The 22,111-nt window shown below is 40.7% G+C and overlaps 1 protein-coding gene across 4 annotated transcripts; it reads right to left on the minus strand.

Moving 5' to 3' along the window:
• Positions 1-3,519: 3,519 nt before the first annotated feature.
• Positions 3,520-21,698, minus strand: LOC143512536 (inter-alpha-trypsin inhibitor heavy chain H3-like). Of its 4 annotated transcripts, none has more exons than XM_077003008.1 (22): positions 21,622-21,698; positions 20,854-21,017; positions 20,548-20,652; positions 19,046-19,208; positions 18,181-18,291; positions 17,457-17,552; positions 17,161-17,277; positions 16,822-16,990; positions 15,529-15,639; positions 14,288-14,469; positions 14,023-14,202; positions 13,782-13,897; positions 13,366-13,550; positions 11,902-12,036; positions 11,503-11,520; positions 11,278-11,316; positions 7,301-7,366; positions 7,044-7,148; positions 6,598-6,772; positions 5,619-5,761; positions 5,129-5,204; positions 3,520-5,036 (listed from the first exon to the last, which is right to left on the minus strand). In XM_077003008.1, exons 1-22 carry the CDS (start codon positions 21,694-21,696, stop codon positions 4,922-4,924), a joined length of 2,646 nt encoding a protein of 881 aa, XP_076859123.1. In that variant the 5' UTR covers positions 21,697-21,698; the 3' UTR covers positions 3,520-4,921. The 4 variants fall into 4 exon arrangements, with proteins under 4 accessions (XP_076859123.1, XP_076859116.1, XP_076859107.1 ...); XM_077003001.1 differs by having other exon boundaries at positions 11,902-12,033; positions 17,421-17,552; XM_077002992.1 differs by having other exon boundaries at positions 17,421-17,552.
• Positions 21,699-22,111: the final 413 nt, after the last annotated feature.

Below are 22,111 nucleotides of genomic sequence, written 5' to 3' on the forward strand. Positions count from 1 at the left end.
TTTACATTTGCAATGTGATAGACGTCTATTCATATTTCATTTACACATACATTTTGATGCTTTATTTGTGTCTTTATTAAAATGAAAATGTATTTCCCGATTTGAATTATCAAGTTCATGTGATCATGCAAAGGTTGTATCAAAATTGTAATTAAAATGCTATTCACTTAATATGCTTTGCATTTCGTGATAACGCGTTTGAAATGTAATTTTCAACCTCACCACCACCACTCTATAAAGATGTCACTATTCAAATGTTAATGGAGAAATAGCTCCTCTCCTGTTTGCAATAACATCACAATACCAACAGCACTCAAACTGTGTCAAAATGCATTTTAAAAGTGCAATCCGAGCAGATTGCATTTTCATTTCCATGGTCTTCCACTATAGTCAAATTATAGTCAAATTAGATTCCACAGCTTCACTTTATTCAGCCAATCGGGTTCCACAGCTTTTCACCTCGGGCAGCCAATCAGGACTGGACTACAGCACGCTAAGCAATACAGGCGCGTTTTTAAACATGGCCACAGAAGCGCTCATTAGATTAATTCAAAGGGTAGCAGACGAATGCTTATGGTGAATTTACACTCGATTAGTGTGAAAGTTTAATCGATCAAGTGGCAGACATCTCTGCCTTATCTGGCGCTGATGTGACTGTTATTGCCAAATTGAGCGCTGTGGCAGAGCAACTGAGTGTGCCTTGAACTTAAGGTTAACTTAAGGTTAATGCCCCAGACGCGGCATGATTACCTGAACCCGCAGGTAATCCTCTACCAAGCCTTGATCTGTAACGTACTTGTAATCATGACGCGAGCAGAAATTTTAGAAGCGAGCAAAAAACTGAAACGCGCACTGAAAACAAGGAAGTGAGCGCACTTAACAGCGCTCGGTTTTCTTGATTTTGCATGCTCAGTGTGTCTGACTTGCTTGATTAAATCTTATCTTTGCGCTCTCATATTAAAGACAGTAATCTCACTCCATACTATACCTTGTGGGTTCATAGATTGTCCTTGTTTGAGTCGAGTGGTCCTTATGTTTTCATGCCTTGGTAAGTCCTTAGTATAAGCTTCCGTTGTCTACGTTTCATGCCTTTCCCTAGTCTCAGACTATACATTTGGGGTTCATAGATTGTGTTTGTTTAATCGAGTGTTCAGTGTACGTTTCTATTCTTTGGTCTGTCTTTCGTACGAGTTCTTTTCCTCTACGTTATAGTTTGCCTTGGTCTCAGACTACACCTTAGGGATCATAAATCAAGACCAAAAACTCGCCTGTACTGCTGAGCGTGCTTTAGTCCCATCCTGATTGGCTCCCTGAGGTGGAAAGGGGAACCCGATTGGCTGAATAAAGTGGAGGGCTGTGGAAACTGATTGGAAGGCTGATGGGATTGTCTGCTCGGATTGCATTTTCAAGATGCATTTTGACACAGTTTGAGCGCTGTTGGTATTGTAATGTTATTGCAAACAGGGGTGGCGCTATTTCTCCATTAACGTTTGAATATTGACATCTTTTTAGCGTGGTGGTGAGGTTGAAAATTACGTTTCAAATGTGTTATCACGAAATGCAAAGCATATTAATCGAATAGCATTTTAATTATAATTTTGATACAACCTTTGCATGATCACATGAACTTGATAATTCAAATCGGGAAATACATTATCATTTCAATAAAGACACAAATAAAACACCAAAATGTATGTGTAAATGAAATATGAATAGACGTCTATCACGTTGCAAATGTAAATATAATTATTGCATTTGAATTTGAATTTTGAGCTCAAAGTTGCTTGTAAGAGTGCAACATGTAAATACAAATGCGTATTACATTTTCATTTGAATATTGACACAGAATAACTTCCATATTTGGTAGTCGATGGCAGTGGTCCTACAATAAAAAGAAAGATATTTGATTAAAAACACAAGTTATTAGATCTAGATAAAAAATATGCTATATAAATAAATTATCTGTATGTATTGAATTTACCAAGTTGCTTTGGTCTCCTGATTTTTCATTTTGATCAATGATCCCTGTTCTGCATAATGCAGATCAACGATTCCTTGAGAAACAACGATGAACATTTATTATTGCTGTCATAACTAGTGCTGTTCCTCAGCACTGCAACCATATTACGTGAAAACACTTTAATGACTAATTGACGGAAACCAATCAACTGTGTAGGTTATGGCTGAAGGCAGGTAAAATTTCTGAACTTTTCACGATTTCTTAATTTATATGACTTCATGCATTATACAATTGCTGATCTATCAAATACGGCTATGCTTACTTTGGTCTACCAAACACGATGAATTTTATAACACACTGTAAAGTAACTTTGACTACAAATTAAGTTGTACATTTAGGAAATTATTATATTGTATGTTTTACCATGCAGCTTAAGTCATTCCTCTTACCCAGAATGCTTTGTGAATTTGTGGTGTTTAGCGGTTGTTCAACAAAAAGCCACAGAAATGCCTCTCCATCTTTCTCATGACGTAGGACACCGACACGCACGATTCCCATTGTAATGACCATCCGGTTGGTTTGCAGCAGATTCAGAGACACACTGCAGGGACCGAACTGTTATTCCCAAGGCCACGAATAAACACTTACAGTACCATGTACTGTAACAGCATCACATGCTGTTTGTTACCTATCTGTCTCTCGCTTTGTGGGCTGGCCCCATTCAAATAGCTCATGATTCTGGCCGTTGTAGTAATGGATGTCTTTGGTGTTGATAATGAGGGACTGTGCTGTTTTGTAACGAACAACAATTGCTCTGAAGCCCTTTGGTGAGAGCTCGCCATACATGGAAAAATTGGGATGAGGGAGAAGAACACAGACCCAGAACAAGGCTTGGTACAGAACAGAATTTGGAAAAACTTTAAATGAGCCTGAATGGGTACTTGTGACTGTGAGAACAGAGGTAGCCAGTCAGTTCACTTGAGGAGGGGTCTCGCAGGAGGTAGAGTCTGAGTATCATTTTCGTGAAGGTACAGGAGGCAGGCATCTCAGTTGTGCCATTCTCAGTTGATCGATTTTAATGACGCTCACAGTGACTCAGACTGCGTTAAATACTACAGTTTCTTGTTTAAATCATCCTGATATAGTTGTGAAGTACGTTTCAAATCTGGTTGTAGGCTATAGAAATACAGCCCAGTTCTTTTTAGTTCACTGAATCAATGTTTGTTTGCATACTTTCAGCCTGAACTATAGTTACTATATACTATGCTCACTGTAGGTATATATAATAGTGTTCAATGTGTATATGTACTTTTTTGTTTATGTACCGTGTACACACGTTTATAAACTAAATATCCTTTTTAACAACTGTTACACTTATTTGGAGGACAACAATCCACAAGGAATGGAGTAAACACTAATTAACAATACTAATTTACTAATATTGTACAGAGGGCAAAGGTCAACAGTGCAATGTTTGGTGTGATTTGTGAAACATGAGCCAGACATAACAATGGCAAAATGCCACAACTAATATTTAGAGAGAGAAAAAAATTGTTACCTTGAACCTTTATTTGAACTGTAAACAATGATGTCACCAAACATTCAGCCATTTTGTTGTTTATTATTTTGGTATGTTATTTCACTTTCAAGGCGTTTGGACATGGAGCAGAATAGTAATTTGTTGTCTCCATGGAAATAATTGTTATGCTAGTACATATGGCCAGTGATGCCGGTAACGCGTTACTTAGTAACGCGTTACTGTAGTCGGACTACTTTTTTCAGTAACGAGTAGTCTAACGCAACTACTATTTAAAAACTAGTAGTCAGATTAAAGTTACTTATCTAAAACATCGTGCGTTACTATTTCTGCATTTCAGGGGAACGTAGGTTATATTTATTCATTCTTATTTTTTTGGCTACACGTTTCTTACGCGGTTACGTCATCTCTGCTCTGCGGCGCCAAAGTCAGATGGAAGGAGAGGTTCGCCTTTAGCAGCTGGAAATACAGGCATTATTTTGATTTTATTTCGGCTAAGGAAGACAACATTAAGGTCCGTTGTACACTCTGTCCTGGCGACAGAGTGCTGTCTACTTTCAAAAACACAACGTCAAACCTGAAAAAAAAAAAAAAACCGGGGCTTGGCGGCGAACGTAAATTGTTACCGGGCGGGGTGTAAAATTGACTAAATTCAGTATTATATCGCGATCGATCGATCGCCGGTGGTTGGCGCCAGATCGAACTAGTAACTCATTGAATCATAGATGTGGATCAGAGGTAAATAAACTGGATTTTTTTTTCGGCGTGAGATATCGGAAGTGTGGCGTAAGCGTGTGAAGACAGTCAAATGCGTGTGTCTCAATGCGTGACAGTTGGCAACCCTGTAAGTGGGCGGAGTTGAACAGAAAGACTGTCTTATTTATTTATTTAAAAAACATGTAAGCCTATTTCAAGAAAAAGTTTACAAATGCCAGTGTCATTTTTGATGTTCCGGTTAAAATACATGTCAATAAAGTGAGTATTGGCAGAACTGGTAGTCATTTTCATGTTATAGGGGCGGGGGATCAGCCTCTGCTGAAAGTAACTAAAAGTAATCTAACTTAGTTACTTTTAAAAGCAAGTAGTCAGTAACTTAACTGAGTTACTTTTTAAAGAAGTAGTCAGTAGTCAGTAGTCGGATTACTGTTTCAAAGTAACTATGGCAACACTGCATATGGCTAAGGATACATTAAGCTAGATGCTGTCATAGGACATCCTGGAAAATAGAAGTAGCAAGAAAATTCTCTGTGTACATGTATGTGTATGTCTTTGCTGTGTGTGCACGCAGATCAATTAATGGATTATTGATTAATCATGTGTCTTAATTAATTCCAATTCCTAAGTATCTTGACGTAACAACTAAATTATATTCTCTGTTTGGAATATACATGTGAAATCTGCAAGCAAAGTTTTTGTACACAAAACTACAGTTGTAAGACAGTGTAGTCAGAGAGCTCCCCCTGCATTGCAGATTGGAAAGGAACAAGCCAGCACTTAATACTTGGGGCGGAATGCAGTCGGTAATCCACGGCAGTGCTCCTGAAATGACAAATATGCTGTTCAGCTTCATTGGCACGAAAATGTGCTATAAAAATATAAAATGATGTGTTCAGCGTGTTAAGTGTACTTACCAGGACGCCTTTATCTCCTGATCCTTGATTTTAACCAGTGATCCTGGCAGTTCTTCATACTGAATTTCTGTCTTTCCTTGAATACCATACACAAAAAAGTCAGTAGAGACACTGCTGAAGGAATGAATCACTCAGGAATATTGCTGAAACAGTTAGTGTTGTTGATGTTGAAATATAGCAAGGGCATTAAACAATAAAAGGCTCCAGTATTGTGCTCTGCTCAAACAGCTAAAAGCTACAGTAAGTGAGTTACAAATAAACACAGTGTTAACAATATGCTTACAGCAGTTTTGATGTCATGATCCAGCACTGGGATCATGGCAAAACCTCAAATGAGAGATTTTTAAAGTTCTGTTTCTAGTTCTTGTCCCTGGAGTTGACTCATTAAAAGCAGACCCATCCCAAGTAAATTAACACCTACATAAGTTGCCCCACATTTAAGGGGGCACCAGCTACAATCAACTTTGATCCATATTATAATTTTTTTTACCGAGAATGCCCTGCATGCCTATTGGCTGTTGTCGAACAGCAGGCCACAGAAATGCATCTCCACTTTTTGCATGAAGGAAGAAAATAACTCGCACTGTTCCCATGGTGACATCCATTTCATTGTCTCTTAGAATCAAAGACACACTGTGGAAGAAAGATGAACAGTCACTTGTGTTTCTATAGAAGACAAGACATACAAGACATTTTTGGTTTCAAGGGCAGAGTTGGGTTTTAGAGAGCCAATCACTGCTCAGCTGCACCTCCCCTGCTGTCACGGTTGGCTCTGCCCCTTCCGTCAATCTTCCGTTTAGCCCTCCCTCTGTCTGTTTCGTCCCACCTCGTGTTAAATTCTGTCACCTGTTCCTGGTTTATGTGCTCAGTGTATTTAATTCCTGTATTTGGTCTTTTGTGTCATCGGCTTAGGTGTTTAAGGTTCTTGCAAGTTTGTTGACTGTTAGTGTTGAACTCTAGGTCTGTTTCTACGTTTTGTCTCTAGTGCTGTTTTATGGTTCTGTTTGTAATCATGTCCAGCCCGTGTTTAAATCTCGGTTTTGTTTTGTCACGGATTGCCATTCTGTTACGACCCTTTCATGACCGATATAGGATTTGTCCATAATAAATCTCGCTTCTCTCAGCAAATGCATCCTTCTCATTCAACTCGACCTGGAGAGCATACCAACAGTCTTATAAGGTCATACAGACACAAACACAACAGGATGTAATAATAATAATAATAATAATAATAATAATAATAATAATAGGATGTGGGTTTTGGATAATAAAATAGTGCAAAGTAATACTATAAAATCACATAGTACTAATTTAGTACATATAAGAAAAAAATACTAGTGTTAGATTTGTTATTAGCTATATTACATGATAAAATATAGAAATGCATGATATGATACAGATATATTGATAACATATCATCTATGATGTAAGAATTGAAGGCCAAAATTATTAAGGCACAAGTGGCATACTTGTTTGTCTGAAGGTTGCTAGAATCCTGCCCCCACACAAATGTCTTTATATTCTGTCCATCAGAGTAGTTGATCTTATGGGTGCTGAGGATGAGCAGTTTCTCTTCATAATGGAGAGCCATTTGCTTGAAACCCTTTCCTCCATTCAACACAAGCTCACCAGTCATAGTGAATTCTGTTAAGTAAGTAAAAGTCACCAACTATGAAGTCAAGAGAGTTACAATGGTGCTAACTGACTCTTTCCTAGGATGAATAATTCAACCAAGTCATCTTCAACTGGTTAAAGGTGAATAAGAGCTAATGTTTACATCATGCTAAATGTTAACTGTTCATGAGAAGCATTATCTGGGGGAATATCCCATCATTATTATTATTCCACAGAACGTCAGAAAGATGTCTAGATGCATAAAGGATGAAATCAGTGAGAGTGAGTGGACTACTCTGACCTGAGGAGGAGTCCTGCAGGAGACGGAGCTTCTGTGCTGCAGGGATGTCATAACAGATCGGATTGGGCTGACCATGAGCAGAAATTATGAACCTCACACCACTCACTGAAAGACCAGAGAGGGAGAAATAGGCATAGAAAACAGATTGAAAGGAAAAACATAAATATAAGCCTACAGACCACAGTCCTTTTGATTGATGTGTGTGAATGTCTCAGTAGAATGCATAATTTGAGTAGTTGCTACTATTACTCATATACCTGGGGGAGAAGTGGCTGTAATATCCACTCTGGTTATGGTTGTGGGTCGCACTGGCACCCTGTAATCTGAAATGTGTTTAGATGACAGAAGGACTGTAAATACAGAAGCACACCTGAGCCCACTCACTGCACATATTGTATCAGAGACATCACTGAAATAGGAAAGACAAGTGTAATAAATTAACTTAATTTCTTGTACATCAAAAGCAAGTAAAACCACTGTGGCAGAAAGATTATTTCAGTTTTTCACACCAGGTGACATGACACTGAAATTATTTTAATTTCACCAGGCTTGATATATCATTAATGAACTAGGTCATTCCCACAAAACAAGTGGCGTGAGAAGCTTATAAGAAATAAATTATGAAACAATTAAGTTTATGCAGATGAAAATGAACATTCTAATGTACATCAAATGCACAACAAAATAATACCCATAGTATTGTTAACCTTGTAAATCCTGTAAAGCGCTTTGTGACAACATGTGTTGTGAAAAGCGCTATACAAATATATTTGATTTGATTTGATTTGATTAATATCCACTCTGGTTAAGGTTTTGGGTCGCAATGGCGCCCGGTGATCTGAAATGTGTTTAGATGACAGAAGGACTGTAAATACAGAAGCACATCTGAGCCCACACACTGCACATATTGTATCAGAGACATCACTGTAATAGGAAAGACAAGTGTAAGAAATGAAGTTAATTTCTTGTACATCAAAAGCAAGTAAAACCACTGTGGCAGAAAGATTATTTCTGTTTTTCACACCAGGTGACATGACACTGAAGTTATTTTAATTTCACCAGGTGTCACGTTGAGGACCCCGGCCCCTCCCTTTTGGGCGTGTGTATACGTAGTCCACGTGCTTTGTCTGCGTCAGTGGGACTTCGTGGTGAGGGCTATGTCGTGTGAATAATGTGTCTCATCTGTGAATCGTCTCGTAATCACGTGGGGCTAATGTGGTCTGTCTATTTAATGTGCGCTCGCACAGTGTCCTGTGCTCGTCGTTGTCTAAGTCTGCACGTGTTTGATTATTCTATGTTGCTCGTGCGCTATTGCGCAACCGTTATTTGTTATTAAAAGTGACATTTGCCACGAAAGCAAGGATTCCCGTGTCTCGTCCTTCGCCCTGCCCGCACGTCACATAACGACGAGCCGTGTGAGACACCATGCCGGGCTACGCCACCCGACCGAAGAGGGGCAATCGAGCCAGCAAGCGACGCCATCGCGCCTCTTCTCCTGGCCAGCGCTGCCAAGCCACCGCCAACCCCAAGCTCATGGAGCAGGACCCGCTATGCGCCTATATGCTGCGCATGGCTTGGGAATCCTCCGTCCCCGAGATAGCGGACAACTTCCTCGAGCAGGCACAGCGGATATGGCGAGAGCGACACCCCTCTCCTTCCCGCGAACCCTCGCCTCTGAGGATGGGTGCGTTCATGCTTTGCTCGATGGAGAGCACTCCAGAGAGCGAGTTTGGGGAGGATTCGCCAAGCGAGGGGGAGGAGGAAGAGGACTATCCTCCGTCTGAGGACTCCACCTCCACTGTGGACTACGGTGGGAGGGAGGAGGAGGAAGACTACCCTCCGTCTGAGAATTCCGCCTCCACCGTGGACTACGGTGGGAGGGAGGAGGAGGAGGAAGACTACCCTCCGTCTGAGGACTCCGCCTCCACCGTGGACTACGGTGGGAGGGAGGAGGAGGAGGACTACCCTCCGTCCGTGTGCTCGGGTGGCTCCGGGCGCACGGATGATGGGTCCTACACGGAGGAGGAAGAGGAGAGTCCACCCCCTTCGGAGCTCTCCACCGGGACGGTGAAGGGGAGGAGGAATCCGGAGGCGGGCTCATTCCCCGAGAGCTCCCCAGGAAGCGATATGGACTGTTCCCGGGGTGGCAGCCCGGAGCAGCCCATGAGCTGGAGCTGTGGCAGCGAGGAGGCTATGGAGGAAGACACTCCCACCGCCGGGACCAGAGGGCGATCGCGGGGCGGGGACGGACTCCCATATGGCCCACCGAGGGGAGGGACTAGCCGCGCTGCACCCGGCGCGTCGGCCAACCGCGCTGCACCCGGTGCGTCGGCCAACCGCGCTGCACCCGGCGTGTCGGCCAACCGCGCTGCACCCGGTGGAGGGTTTGCAGCAAAGGCAGGAGGAGCACCGCCCACCACAGCGCCTGCAGCAGCAGTAGCTCCCGGTCTCTCTCCCCTAATCGCCCTCCTCCTGGCGCGCAGCCTGGCGCCTGTTTCATGTGTGTGTGTGCCAGTGTTCGTAAGTCTGCCCGTATGTTTACCAACCCCCCTCTTCCCATTTGTGCCTATGTGTGTAAGCGTGCCTGTTTGTGTGTTTGTATCTGTTCCGTTGTGTTTGTCTAACGTCTTTTCCCCTGTATTCCCAGGGAGGGTGTTCTAGGCGGTCCGTGGCGGACGCTTCCCCGAGGGCGGTCACCTCCCAGACGCAGGACTGAGCGTGTCGGATCCGCCCATCGCCGTGGGTTCGGGGCACTCGGTCCTGTTGGCACCCCGGGACAGGTAGTGCCCTTGGAGGGGGCGTCTGTCACGTTGAGGACCCCGGCCCCTCCCTTTTGGGCGTGTGTATACGTAGTCCACGTGCTTTGTCTGCGTCAGTGGGACTTCGTGGTGAGGGCTATGTCGTGTGAATAATGTGTCTCACCTGTGAATCGTCTCGTAATCACTTGGGGCTAATGTGGTCTGTCTATTTAATGTGCGCTTGCGCAGTGTCCTGTGCTCGTCGTTGTCTAAGTCTGCACGTGTGTGATTATTCTGTGTTGCTCGTGCGCTATTGCGCAACCGTTATTTGTTATTAAAAGTGACGTTTGCCACGAAAGCAAGGATTCCCGTGTCTCGTCCTTCGCCCTGCCCGCACGTCACACCAGGCTTGATATATCATTAATGAACTGGGCCATTCCCACAAAGAAACCGGAGTGAGAAATAAATTATGAAACAATTAAGTTTATGCAGATGAAAACAAAAAATTTAACATGTACCTCAAATGCACAACAAAAGAAGAAAAACAATAGAATTACTAAAATAAACAAACAGCAAACATTGAGGTGATTACAGAAGGTCAAAATGAAAATAACTGTTCAGTAAGAGAAAGAGAAGAGTTGTGCACCTGGGTCTACTGTATCAGCCCTGAATGGAGTGTAACGCAGAGGGTCTCAGTTGTGAGATCCACGTGAGGTTTTTAAAGCGATAGAGAAACCCAACTGCCAAACCCCACAAAAACAAAGAACAAAAACCAAAGAAGAATGCGGGAAACACACTGAAATAAATTACCACCATACACAGAGTACGGGGGGAAACCCGGGAATAACAAAAGACTTGAGGAAAACTCAACGTGACAAACTCCAATAAATAAACCAAGGACGTCAGGGAAAGTAGCTGGCTCTCTGACTTGAGATGTAGGCTAAGTAAAACAAAAACCTCCCCATATTAACCAAAACAGAGAAAATAACCAGACAGAGAAAATACAGCCAAGGAAACCCTGAAGGCCAGCAAGAGTGGCACAGGAGTGGAACAGACAGAGAAATAACGCCAAACGGAGATGCAGACGACACCAAACACAATAAGTTACCAACAAAGAGAGCGACTAGCCGAATACTCATAGCAAAGGGCTACAAACAACTCATCAGTGAAGAACTGCAACTGCCCTCCCTAAATAAGGGAACAGACAGCTGCAGACGAGAGCGAACTCACGAGCTCCCCCTGGTAGCACAAGAACATCCTGACATGGAGATGTTGATGTTGAACATTTGACCTTGATCAAATTTAATACAATTTATACACATATAATATATACACAATATATACATGTATAAATAAATATATATATTCACAAGATGGAGATGTTGATGTTAATCATTTGACCTTATTTTTATAAATAAACCACTATATATTCGTGTGTGTGTGTATATATATGCATCACTATGAAATGAAAACTGTACTTCAGAAAGAATACATACCTTGTATAGCATGAACAACATAATCATCATATAACATGTCTGCAGAACAAGAAGGTGGTGTTAGCCTTCATGGGGAACTGATCATTTGGTTGAACAAGATTCAAAATTAACAAAATAGCATGAAATTGAAACAAGAGAAAGCAAACTGATGCTTATCTTAAAAGAGGACCACTACATTGGAACACACTGAAAACAGTACATACAGACTGAGGGAGGGGCTTGTACCTGAGATGCCATCAACATCTGAAAGAGAAGAACAACAGAGAAGCACAACACTGAACACTGTTGTACAAGCTGCCGAGTTAACAGGTGAAAGAAATGCAGTGAAATCAATGCAAATTCACTTATCCAAAAATAGAATGAACCAAGACTCCAAATGAAGCCACTTTTTTTTGTATTCATGCTTTAAAATATGTTTAGCATCAGGATCTTCAGATTTTTATTCCCCTGCAGATGTTGAAAACTTTAGTGCATATATCTGTTAAGCTGTTGTGTTTAAAGGCTTATGGTTATGTTTAGAATTAAGGCCAAATATGCAGGGAAAGGAAATTTGATGGACTTCCCAAACAGTGCACCACTAATCTAGAGGGAATACTAGTGTTTCAAAGAAAGAGAAGGAATTACCTGGGCCTGGTTGAAAATGATTATAACCACCACCACCTAGACTAGGAGGACCAGGCTGACCAGGAGGACCAGGAAGGCCATGATGACCAGGGTGACTAGCCAGGATAGGAAAACCAGGATGATGTGGTATCGCTGCTGAATCTCACACAAACAAACAGCTGATGAATGTTTGGCCCAAATGAGAAGAAGAGGAAAACAACCTCTGCTTTTCATTTTCGTTTTGATCTGAAAAAACGTTTTTGCCAATATAATGTATCTGAAATAGCAGGACAGTGTATAACAAACAAGTCTTGGTAGGCTATGACACATCTTCATAAAGAGCTCTCAATATGAAAGACTGTAGAGTTACAGAGCTGCACAATTTATGTTATTTGTGCCAAAAGACTCACATCTGTCTGGTGAGCATGGGCGGTTTGTTAATTAGGGAGTTTTTTTTCTCTCACACACTCTTCTGGACAGTTTCTCTTGCCTCGGAATGTCATTGTCCAATCAGCGTTGAGGTGCATTCCCTGTAGTACCACCCCTTTTTGGGCGATTTTAGTCCTGATTGCTCTGGTAGGCTCTCATGTTAATATATATTTTTTAAAGTGTAGGCACTGCAATGCAATGTCTATGGGTTCCTGGAGGGCTCGCACTCGTGCTTGCGTCAGACGTAACCTAGGGAAAATTACGGCAGCTAGCGATCTGCTCAACATGGCCAGCGTTCATTCAACTCCGAACAACTCAATGGTTTCATTAAGAGAAGTGCCATTCTGTCGTCGTAATAATCAGGATAAACTAGCAACTAAGGAATTAGGGCCACCGAGACCAAATTTAAACATCAAACAAGTGAAGTGTCTACAAAGGGAGGAAAAGAATATAACCAGGGATTTTCGCGAAACCGGTATGAACGGAAAACATGGCTAGCAGGCTGTGAAGTAGCTAGCGCCCTGTTCTGCTTTCCCTGCATTCTGTTCCATCCCTAATGTCCATTTATATTCTAAAATGCAACACCTAAAATAAAATGCTGTCTGAGGAATACAGAAATAATTGTGAGTGGGAAAGATTCACTTTATTTAATTAATGGTAAATCTTGCCTCTCTCCATGTTTAAAGTTGTTTGTGAGGGCAAATTCAGAGATGACAATTTTTGTTGACCACAGTTAATTGTTCAGTCATTGTAGAGCTTTAACCAAGATGATATTTAAAACATATATCGGTGCACAAATAGCCTACTGTACAGTCTATAATGTAAAGAGAAATATATATTTATGATTATATTTTCATTGGTTAAGTCACTGTTTTTTATTTACCCACTGAAATGGTCACCTTGGATGTCATCACAACAACTGCCCCCCCCCCCCCCCCCCCCCCCCGAGATATTTCTCAGAGGCCGCCACTGCTGGTAAGGTTAGTGCATATACAGGTCTGCTACACTCACATCTGTCTGGTGAGGTTAGTGCACGTGCAGGTCTGCTACACTCACATCTGTCCGGTGTGTCCAAAGATGGATGCTGCTTCCCCTCTTTGGGTTTGTGCGCGACCTGCGTCTCCTCTTCCTGAGGTTTGGTGACCACCATAGAGGTGAGTGGAGTCACAAACTTGTATTTGAGAGAGAGATCCAGGGCTTCTTTTTTGGCTGCTTCTTTTGCCTCCCCTTCAAGTGTCACTCTGAGATGCAAAAGGGTGAATAAAGTAAACATATTTGATTTTTTAACCAGAAACATGAGGAACCAAACCTATACATGCACACACATGCACTCACGTACATACATGTGCACACACACACACACACCCCCCACACACACACCCCACACACACATGCACACACAGACCTGCATGCACACACACACACACACACACACACATGCACACACATGCATGCACACAGCCCAGACTCACTCTTTCTCTAGTAGTTGTTTTACTGATATGTATGCCCATATTCTCTGGACTGTGAAATATTTTTCAGGTTCTAAAGCTTCAGCCGATGGATCCTTGTATGTCACACTATGGCCTGTCTGCAAAGAGTAAAAATTTTGAGGAGAACCACTTCATTTTGATTGTTATTGTGTCTTGGAATGTTAGGATTGCAATAGGAAGCAGAATGGAAGTGGTAAATGACATCTAGCAGGGGTGATCTTACTGAGACTGCGATAACCTCCGCTTGGAAAGTTTCCAGGTTGTTGTCTGTGATTTGACCAGCAACTACAATCTCTGAGCCATTGTAGTACTGGCTGAAACTGGCCTGGGTGATGTTTTTTACTCCAGTATAGTTCATTTGGACATGAGTTAACAGAGGGGTAGCAACCTCCACATAGAAACCCTTTTGACAACAAAGATGGATCTGTAAGCAGACAAAATCACAGTACTGGAATGACTGTAGTAGCAGACAGCATACTGCCTCCTACCTGGAGCTGAAGATCAGCATCAGAGTCCTCGTAGATCCTGCGAGCTGCTCCATTGTTCTCCAGTGCCATTTTCTCCAAGAAATTAAAGTTAACATCAAATCCAAACCCCAGACAGTACAGGGGAAATTTCCCCTTAATGGCACTTTTCACATTGGCCTGAATCCTCTCTATGTTGGTTTCACCTGTGGGAGAGTGCCAAGTGTAGATTTAACCTTAGTAAATAACCAGTCACACTGCCATGTGCCCAGCAGTATTCTAGCAATAAGCTAGGGTTCCTTGGTTTTCTGATTTATGAAGATCCAACAGCATAGCATAATCCTGGAACACATCATTCTACACATGGAGAGAAGTGCTGATCTGAACAAATGTTAACAATGGAACTTAATACCCTCAATCTGCTCAATCAAAATTAGTCTGTTAGACTCAAGTAAACTAGTTTTTGAATGCACAATTTCTGCTGACACAAGGCTCATTAAAGCCAATATCTGCATTTATTGGTAGGGCACATTTGCATTTATTGCTAATTGTTACTTTGGTGGTCAGAAATAAATGGGCCAACAACAATTAAATACTTGTCTGTGTAATGCTAGGTTTGCAGTGTAGGTTTGCAGAAATCACGCTTGCATTAACCTCTCTTCTGCTCTGATTGCACCACAGGTTGTACATGGCATTTTCCTCACTTAAGGAAAATGAGATATTGACCAGAACTATTCACATGAAAGTAAAAACTAAAAACATTCCCTTAAGTAAACCAAATCGAATCCAACCTGTTTCTTTCACTGTGCTGCTCTATGCTGTATTACATTGATGAGTTCACTAAGCAACACCTCTGCTGTATTAGTGTGATGTGTTCACTAAACAACATTTCTGCTGTATTAGTGCGATACGTTCACTAAACAACACCTCTGCTGTATTATTGCAATGTGTTCACGATACAGCACCTCTGCTGTATTAGTGCAAGGTGTGCACTAAAACACACTGCATTCTGTGCAGATTTGCTTCATCTTTAAGCTGAAGGCTTGCTGTTTGAAGACAGTGACATAAGGACACAGAGTCCACAGTGGACAGCCTATTCTTCTATTCAAACGCTTCTTTTGTCATTTGCCAGAAATGGTTTCATGAGCACTGGACTTTGGAAATGGGGGCTGAGTTCTGTGATACACAGACATATTTTAGGGAGTGAGCTGGATTTAGTCTGTATGTATGCACATATGCGTATGTGCATTAGTGATTTCATAGACCTGAAGTGGGGTCTCCATCAGTCAGCAGGATGAGGATGGATGCGGTGCCTTCTCGTGGGTGGCTGTTGATCAGCTCCACCCCCTTCAGCACAGCAGCGTTGATGTCAGTAGCTACAGGGAAGTGGATATAAATAAAAAATTTAAGGGTCAGATATACTATGTTGACACCATGTTTCATGGAGAGAGAGGGTGCATTGTGTCTGTAAATAATGTGAGTGTTATGTATGAAAGTAGCATATGATTTGCAAAACATGATAAGATAGCAAAAATGATATGAAGGCAACATGGCGAGTAATGAACGGTGTTTTGAAAAAGAAGGTAATACCAGCTGTTTCACAATGTTTTGTTAAGGACGACAATGAAATCTATGAGCAGAGTGATATTGTAAATTAACTTAATAAATATATAGTGAATGTTGGCCCGAAGTCTCGATGCAAAAATACCAAACATAAATGACAGTGTGACTTGTACAGTAATGGGTTGTTCCAACAGTTTTTTCCTTGACGGAACTGACAAAAATGAAATAATGAACATGGTAAAAAAAAAATTTGCAGACAAAAAATCTAAGGACTGCATAGACATGGATCTGACCGGAGAGACGTCGTCAGGGGCAGATATAAGATTTTGTCTTCTTCATCTTGTCTTTGTTCTTCCTTCTGCTACCTTTAATTGTCTTTTTGATTTGCATTTTCTGTGGTGTGTTGAATTTGTTGCGTTTTGAAAATGAATGAATAGATAAATAAGATCATACGATTGTGCAAAAATGGTTGGACATATTGGAAATGTACAATTCATCAAGTAGAAAAGGTGCATATAAAAAATATATAGTGCAATGTGATTGGTCACAGAAAGGATGCAACAACAGCAACAACCATACATGTGTGAAGGCTGTAAGATGTCAGTGTAGATGACCCTGATTCACAGCAACATGATTAGCTACCTCAGCATTCTACTGGCGAATGAGTCAGTTCACTGCCCTCTGCACTTACCACACCATTTGAACATGAGGGTCAGGACTCATGTAGTTCTTCCAGCATGGACATCTTTTTCAAGCATCATTCTGGTTTGCATTTTATTGTATTAACCTTTTTTTTGTAGTTAAATGAATCAGTTAAATTAAGATGTAATTTGACTGAAGTTCTTTAATAGAAAAATGGCTATAAACATTAGTAATTCTTCCTAATTTGAGATTTTGAAACTTTTAAACACTCAATAACAGTTTGCAGATTGCGGATAGTAGCAGATAATAAAAAATTGTACTGTATCTGCAAGCAGTTTCCACTACCATCTTACCTCCTCGATCTTGTATCTCCTTCACAAAGGCCTTTGCAGTCTTCAGGTTGCTCTCTGTGGCTTGGAGGAGTTCAGGTTTCCAGACGTCTATATAACTGTCAAAGGTGATCAGGCCAAAGTAATCATCCCCAGCTAGATCTCCCAAAATCTTCAGCATCGCCAAACGGGTCTGAGATTGAAAAGTTTATTCAGCATATTTGGTTACTTATAGAGGGCAGACTCAGATAATCAACTACTGTTGTGTCGGTGTACAGCTGACAATGAAGCTCAACAATTTCACAATCACACAATATTTTGGTTTTAATGTGTGAAATTCACATATTTCTTTTTGTAGCGCACCTGATGTATTTTCCGTCCGTGCATAGAGCCACTCCGGTCAATAATGAAGACTACGTTTTTGGGGATTCGCTGAATATTCATAGGTGCAAAGTAGTGGACAAAATAGCCATTTTCTATCTGGTGGGGAAGAGAGAATGAACCAAGTAAAAAAAAAAAATATATATATATATATATATATATATATATATATATATATATATATATATATATAGGTCATAAATTACGTTACTATATGTGTATTTCTAATAAAGATTCATTACCCGCACTTCTCCACTGTTGTACTTGGCTCTTTCTACCTCATATGTTATAAGAAGGTCCCCGTTTAGTCCATCCTGGCTGCAGCTTTTACACTGGGTCTGCTGCTCAAGGGTAGGATAGAAGTTCACCCATGCCTGCAATTATCATACAAATTATTAAGACCCTTCCCAATCATCCTAATTTCATTTGTCTAAGACAAATTGCAGAGAAGTACACAAAGCTTCTGGAGAAACGACATTTCGGACAGAGATCCTTCACCAGCTGTGCCAGCAAAGTTCTTCCTTCTCTATCTGTTTATTAGAGATACCTGTCCTTTCATAATTCCCTGCAAGGACATTAATCACATGACCCTGGAGTGCAGAATAAAACCAGGGGAGCAAGTTGTCTCTGGGTCAGTTTCAGTGCAAATCCACATTAGAATTTGAAACCAGAGAGATCTCAGTATGCCTTGCTAAACTGTACTTTAACTCCCTCTCTGCACTCTGTGTGCTGGACTGTAGTTTAACTCCCTCTCTGCACCCGGTGTGTTGGACTGTAGTTTAACTCCCTCTCTGCACCCCGTGTGCTGGACTGTAGTTTAACTCCATCCCCGTGTTCTGGACTGCAGCTTTAACTACATCGTTACCCACACTGCACTGCACTTAATCCCTATTATCTTCACTTTTATGCAATCAGTACTTTCAAGTGCAATTTTAACAAAGACATTTATTTAATAATGAACTACAAGAACATGAGTCTTTAGGTGTGGCCTATGTATTTCACCTTTCGCTCACTTCGAGAAGTAGTAATGGCTTTGGTCAGCTCATCCGTGCTCAGTCCTCCTCCCACATCCAAAAAGGCAATGCCAGGACTCTCTTGAATGTACACATCAATCTAATAAAGAAACACCATCAGCAGAATGAAGGACTGAAGCCACAACACCTAACGATGCTTCACAATCACAATGCCACACAATGCCTCTGTCTAATAGCTCTAAGGGCTTCTATCATGGAAACCTGAATTTCCCTCACATCACTGAAGTATATCACGTTTCATATGAATATTATAAGTTTCATACAATTTCAACACGCACCGTCCATATACCCAGTCTATACATATATATTTGGAATATGAGATGCAAATCAACCCATTCTGAAGTCAGTGTTTTTCTGATGTTGCAGTAACAGACTTATTTTCATGTCTCTGCCTATTTGGCCTAGAAGCAGTTTACACCTATTGACTTCCACTACTATTCTCATGCTTTACATTAGCTTTTTTTAAAGAGTGATGCACAATCCAGTACAGCCAACCAAATTTTTATGCAAAATATATTTAAAGAAATAAATATATTTCACAACACAACAACAACCGGACAACTGCCGCTGTGAACAGAGGCGACCAGTAGCCATACTGTGACAATTACAATAAGAAAATACCACTAATCATTGTATTGGTTTTTGCTAACAGTGACCGGCATTAAATCGAGTTGCCCATCAGTTGCTTTTATTTCTTGTATCTGCATGAAATAATCACAATTTACATTAAATTTATATACAACTTACACTTTACACAAGTTTATTCATCTGTATCTTTGCTATAATCACTGCATGTATCCAATGTCCAGGTCAGAGGTCAGAGTGTATAGTACCTTGAAGTCGGACACAGGCTGCATCGGTTGGGCATTGATGAGCAACTGATATTTGCCCAGGCGTCTCTTTAACAGCTCCTCATAGGTGAGTTCAAAGGTCACTTTACTGAAAGCAGCCACTGTTACAGAGGTTTTAAATTCCTCCAAAGTTCTTCCTACCGAACTGGAACAAATAACAACAACAACAATAATAATAAAACAACATCAGCACTGGATTACTTAGTTACTGGATGACATCTAAGTTTCATGGATCTGTATACCTGAGTTCAAAATAATAGAACAGCAATTCCAATCAATCAATACCAATTTATACCAATTAAGCCATTTGAGATTAATTCATGAGGTTCCTTTTCTGGCAATGTATTTTACTAAGCACTAGAAATAGAAATTTTGGTCTCAGAAAGTGACTCAAATGTGTGTTGTCTCCACATTTTAAAAAATGTTTTAAAAGTTTAAACTTATTCAGTGTTACTAATTTATTAGGGCTTCAAACACCTACTGCTACTCGGGCATGTCAAATGAGCCCAAACTGACAGTATAGTCATGCGAAATGTGTTGAGGTCAGGACCATGTGAGATCTGCAGACAGAACTCTTTCACATTCTGAATCTTTGGCTCACAAACCAAAAAGGTCAATAAATCCACTGAGCTTCTTGCACTTAGATTTAGCTAAATCCAATTTTTTTCCAGGATTGTCACCCAATCTACATTAAATTGATGTCAATATTTGCAAGAGTCTGAACCTGAATAGTTATCCAAATAGATTTGACATCTCTAAATGAAATGGCACTAATATGCAAATCAACAATCCAGATGTACGCTACGCTGGGCAATGCAGCGGAAAGAATGCCGATAGTGAGACGTTTCCTTTGAAAGATGGTTTATTTCACAATTCAGCGTGGTAGCGCTTCTAAGACGCACACGCAGGGTGGACTCTTAACAAAGACAAGCAATTTAGCACAACATTGACACACATTATATACTTTAACTTAAATGAGAACCAAGTGCAACATATAACGTTAATGAGACAAAATGACAAGTAAGACACGCATACGATACCACACAGAAAAAGGAAATACATATATGGACAAAAACGGATGCAGACCACACACACACCTAAGGGGAGTTTAATCTACTGATCCACTATTAATAATCCATAAATGTGACACATTTTGCGACATTATCATAGTCCTATGCAGAGGTGTATAATCCAAGTTCAGAAAGTAAAAGTCCTCACCAGGATTTTGCTCAGGCGTCCTGGATTGTGTTGATTCCACTCATTTTACCTGGATTGCACTAATTCGAAAATCTAGCAAGCTTGAGCAAAATCCTGGTGAGGACTTTTACTTTCTGAACCTGGATTATACACCTCTGGTCCTATGTTATCACTATTATGCATCAGCATATGCCAAACTTTCATAATAATATAATAATAATAAAATATATTTTGAACCAAGCCTTATAAGTACTACTTAATTCATTGATAGTATTTGTTACTGGTACCTGACTATTCCAGCACTTTCTCCACGAGACACAGCCTGGCTGTACTGATGTTGGGCCTCTTCCTTCTCCTTCACAATCCCATCGTAGCTCTTTCCTTCTATAGTCCTAGGAGAATTGGTACGTTTTACACACTCAACCTTTTGAGTGTGTGATTACTTGAAGTCAAACTCCCTAACAAGTGAACAACTGAGAATATGCAACTTATGTAACTTTTTTTTAACTTTAATAAGAGTAATTGAATTGAGTCACTGTAATTGAATTTTGGTCAGTCAAGTGGTGCTTGATTAATGACTCATATGGACATACATCCTGAATTTACTGATGAAAGCATTCTTGGATATCTTGACCTCGAAATGAATCTCTTTGGACTCGTTGAGCCTGTTTGCCACTCGGCTTGTGATGACTGTGATGGCATAACGGCTTGTTACTGTAGAATTGATGTGGAAGCTGTAGATGTCAACATCCCGCTCCTGGGATGGAGGAAGATATGCTACTGAGAAAATGAAGTTCTTCATGAACTGCTTTCTTCAGTCATGTCATGTAATAATATTGCTTATTGCTACATGCAAGTAAAAAATACCTTTTCTGTATGATATAAACCTGAAATTAAGAAATCCAAGGAAATATAACAATATACAATTTGTAATCAACAGACCAAAAGCTGTACAAGAGTGCTATAATTTGCATGTGTAGTAGTGTTAGGGTTAGGGTTAATGTTATGGTTACTGTTAGAGTTGGTGGTAATGTTAGTGTTAGGTAAGGTACACAGCTTTGCAGAGGTGGATACTCTCACCATTCCTCGTGTTTGTCTCACACTAAAACTCAAACAAATCCATCAAGGTGGACCTTCACCTTCAAGAGTTGGGCAACTCTTGACTTGCCTTTGTATATTTTAATACTATTCCAAACGAATACTATATTTTAATACTATTCCAAACATACAGGGAATCTATAGCTTAGTTATTTTGTAACTACTCCCTAATAATGTAATAATGTTCAAGCTTCAAAAGGCTTTGTTTAACAGCCAACACCCTGCTCATCGATGGCAAATTAGCAAATGCCCAATGACTTTACCTTCTTGGTAGGAGCAGAGATGACGCAGATACATAAGACTCCAAGGAGGGTTAGTCGAACTGTGACTTTGGCCATGGTATCCCATGTAAGACTGAGACCACAAATGAAAAACATCAAGCCTTTTAAACGCACACACACAAACGCTGTCATTGGTCAACTCAGATAGAGCAAAGACTCCACCCCATCCCAGAAGGCCCTTCAGTAAGTCTGGCACAATGACATCAAACTAAACTCTGTTTGTTCATGAGTTATGGGACCAGCAAGCCAGAGTTGTACAGCTAAGTATGATATGACTCTTCTGTGCTGTTAAGGATTCTATTGATACTCCTGAAGAATTTGGATATAATGTAATTTCTGTGACTTCATATGTATGTAAAATGTTTGTGTTCAACTGTAGAACTGCTATAAAAGTAAAACAATGTTATGTTTCTGGTTATAACTTGCAAAGAAAGCAGGATGCAGAGACAAGTTTTTAATAGTTAAGTCGCGT

This window comes from Brachyhypopomus gauderio, chromosome 1, assembly GCF_052324685.1.
Source record: "Brachyhypopomus gauderio isolate BG-103 chromosome 1, BGAUD_0.2, whole genome shotgun sequence".
In the NCBI taxonomy this organism is placed as follows: Eukaryota; Metazoa; Chordata; class Actinopteri; order Gymnotiformes; family Hypopomidae; genus Brachyhypopomus; species Brachyhypopomus gauderio.

What these genes read in the sequence shown, in the direction of transcription:
- LOC143512536 (XM_077002992.1), bottom strand. Translation starts at nt 21,696, where the DNA reads ATGGCCAAAGTCACAGTTCGACTAACCCTCCTTGGAGTCTTATGTATC. An exon ending in TCTCTGCTCCTACCAAGAAG is followed by an intron (nt 21,018 to 21,621) that starts GTAAAGTCATTG and finishes CCTCCATCCCAG; the next exon opens with GAGCGGGATGTTGACATCTA. An exon ending in GAAAGTGCTGGAATAGTCAG is followed by an intron (nt 19,209 to 20,547) that starts GTACCAGTAACA and finishes TATTTGTTCCAG; the next exon opens with TTCGGTAGGAAGAACTTTGG.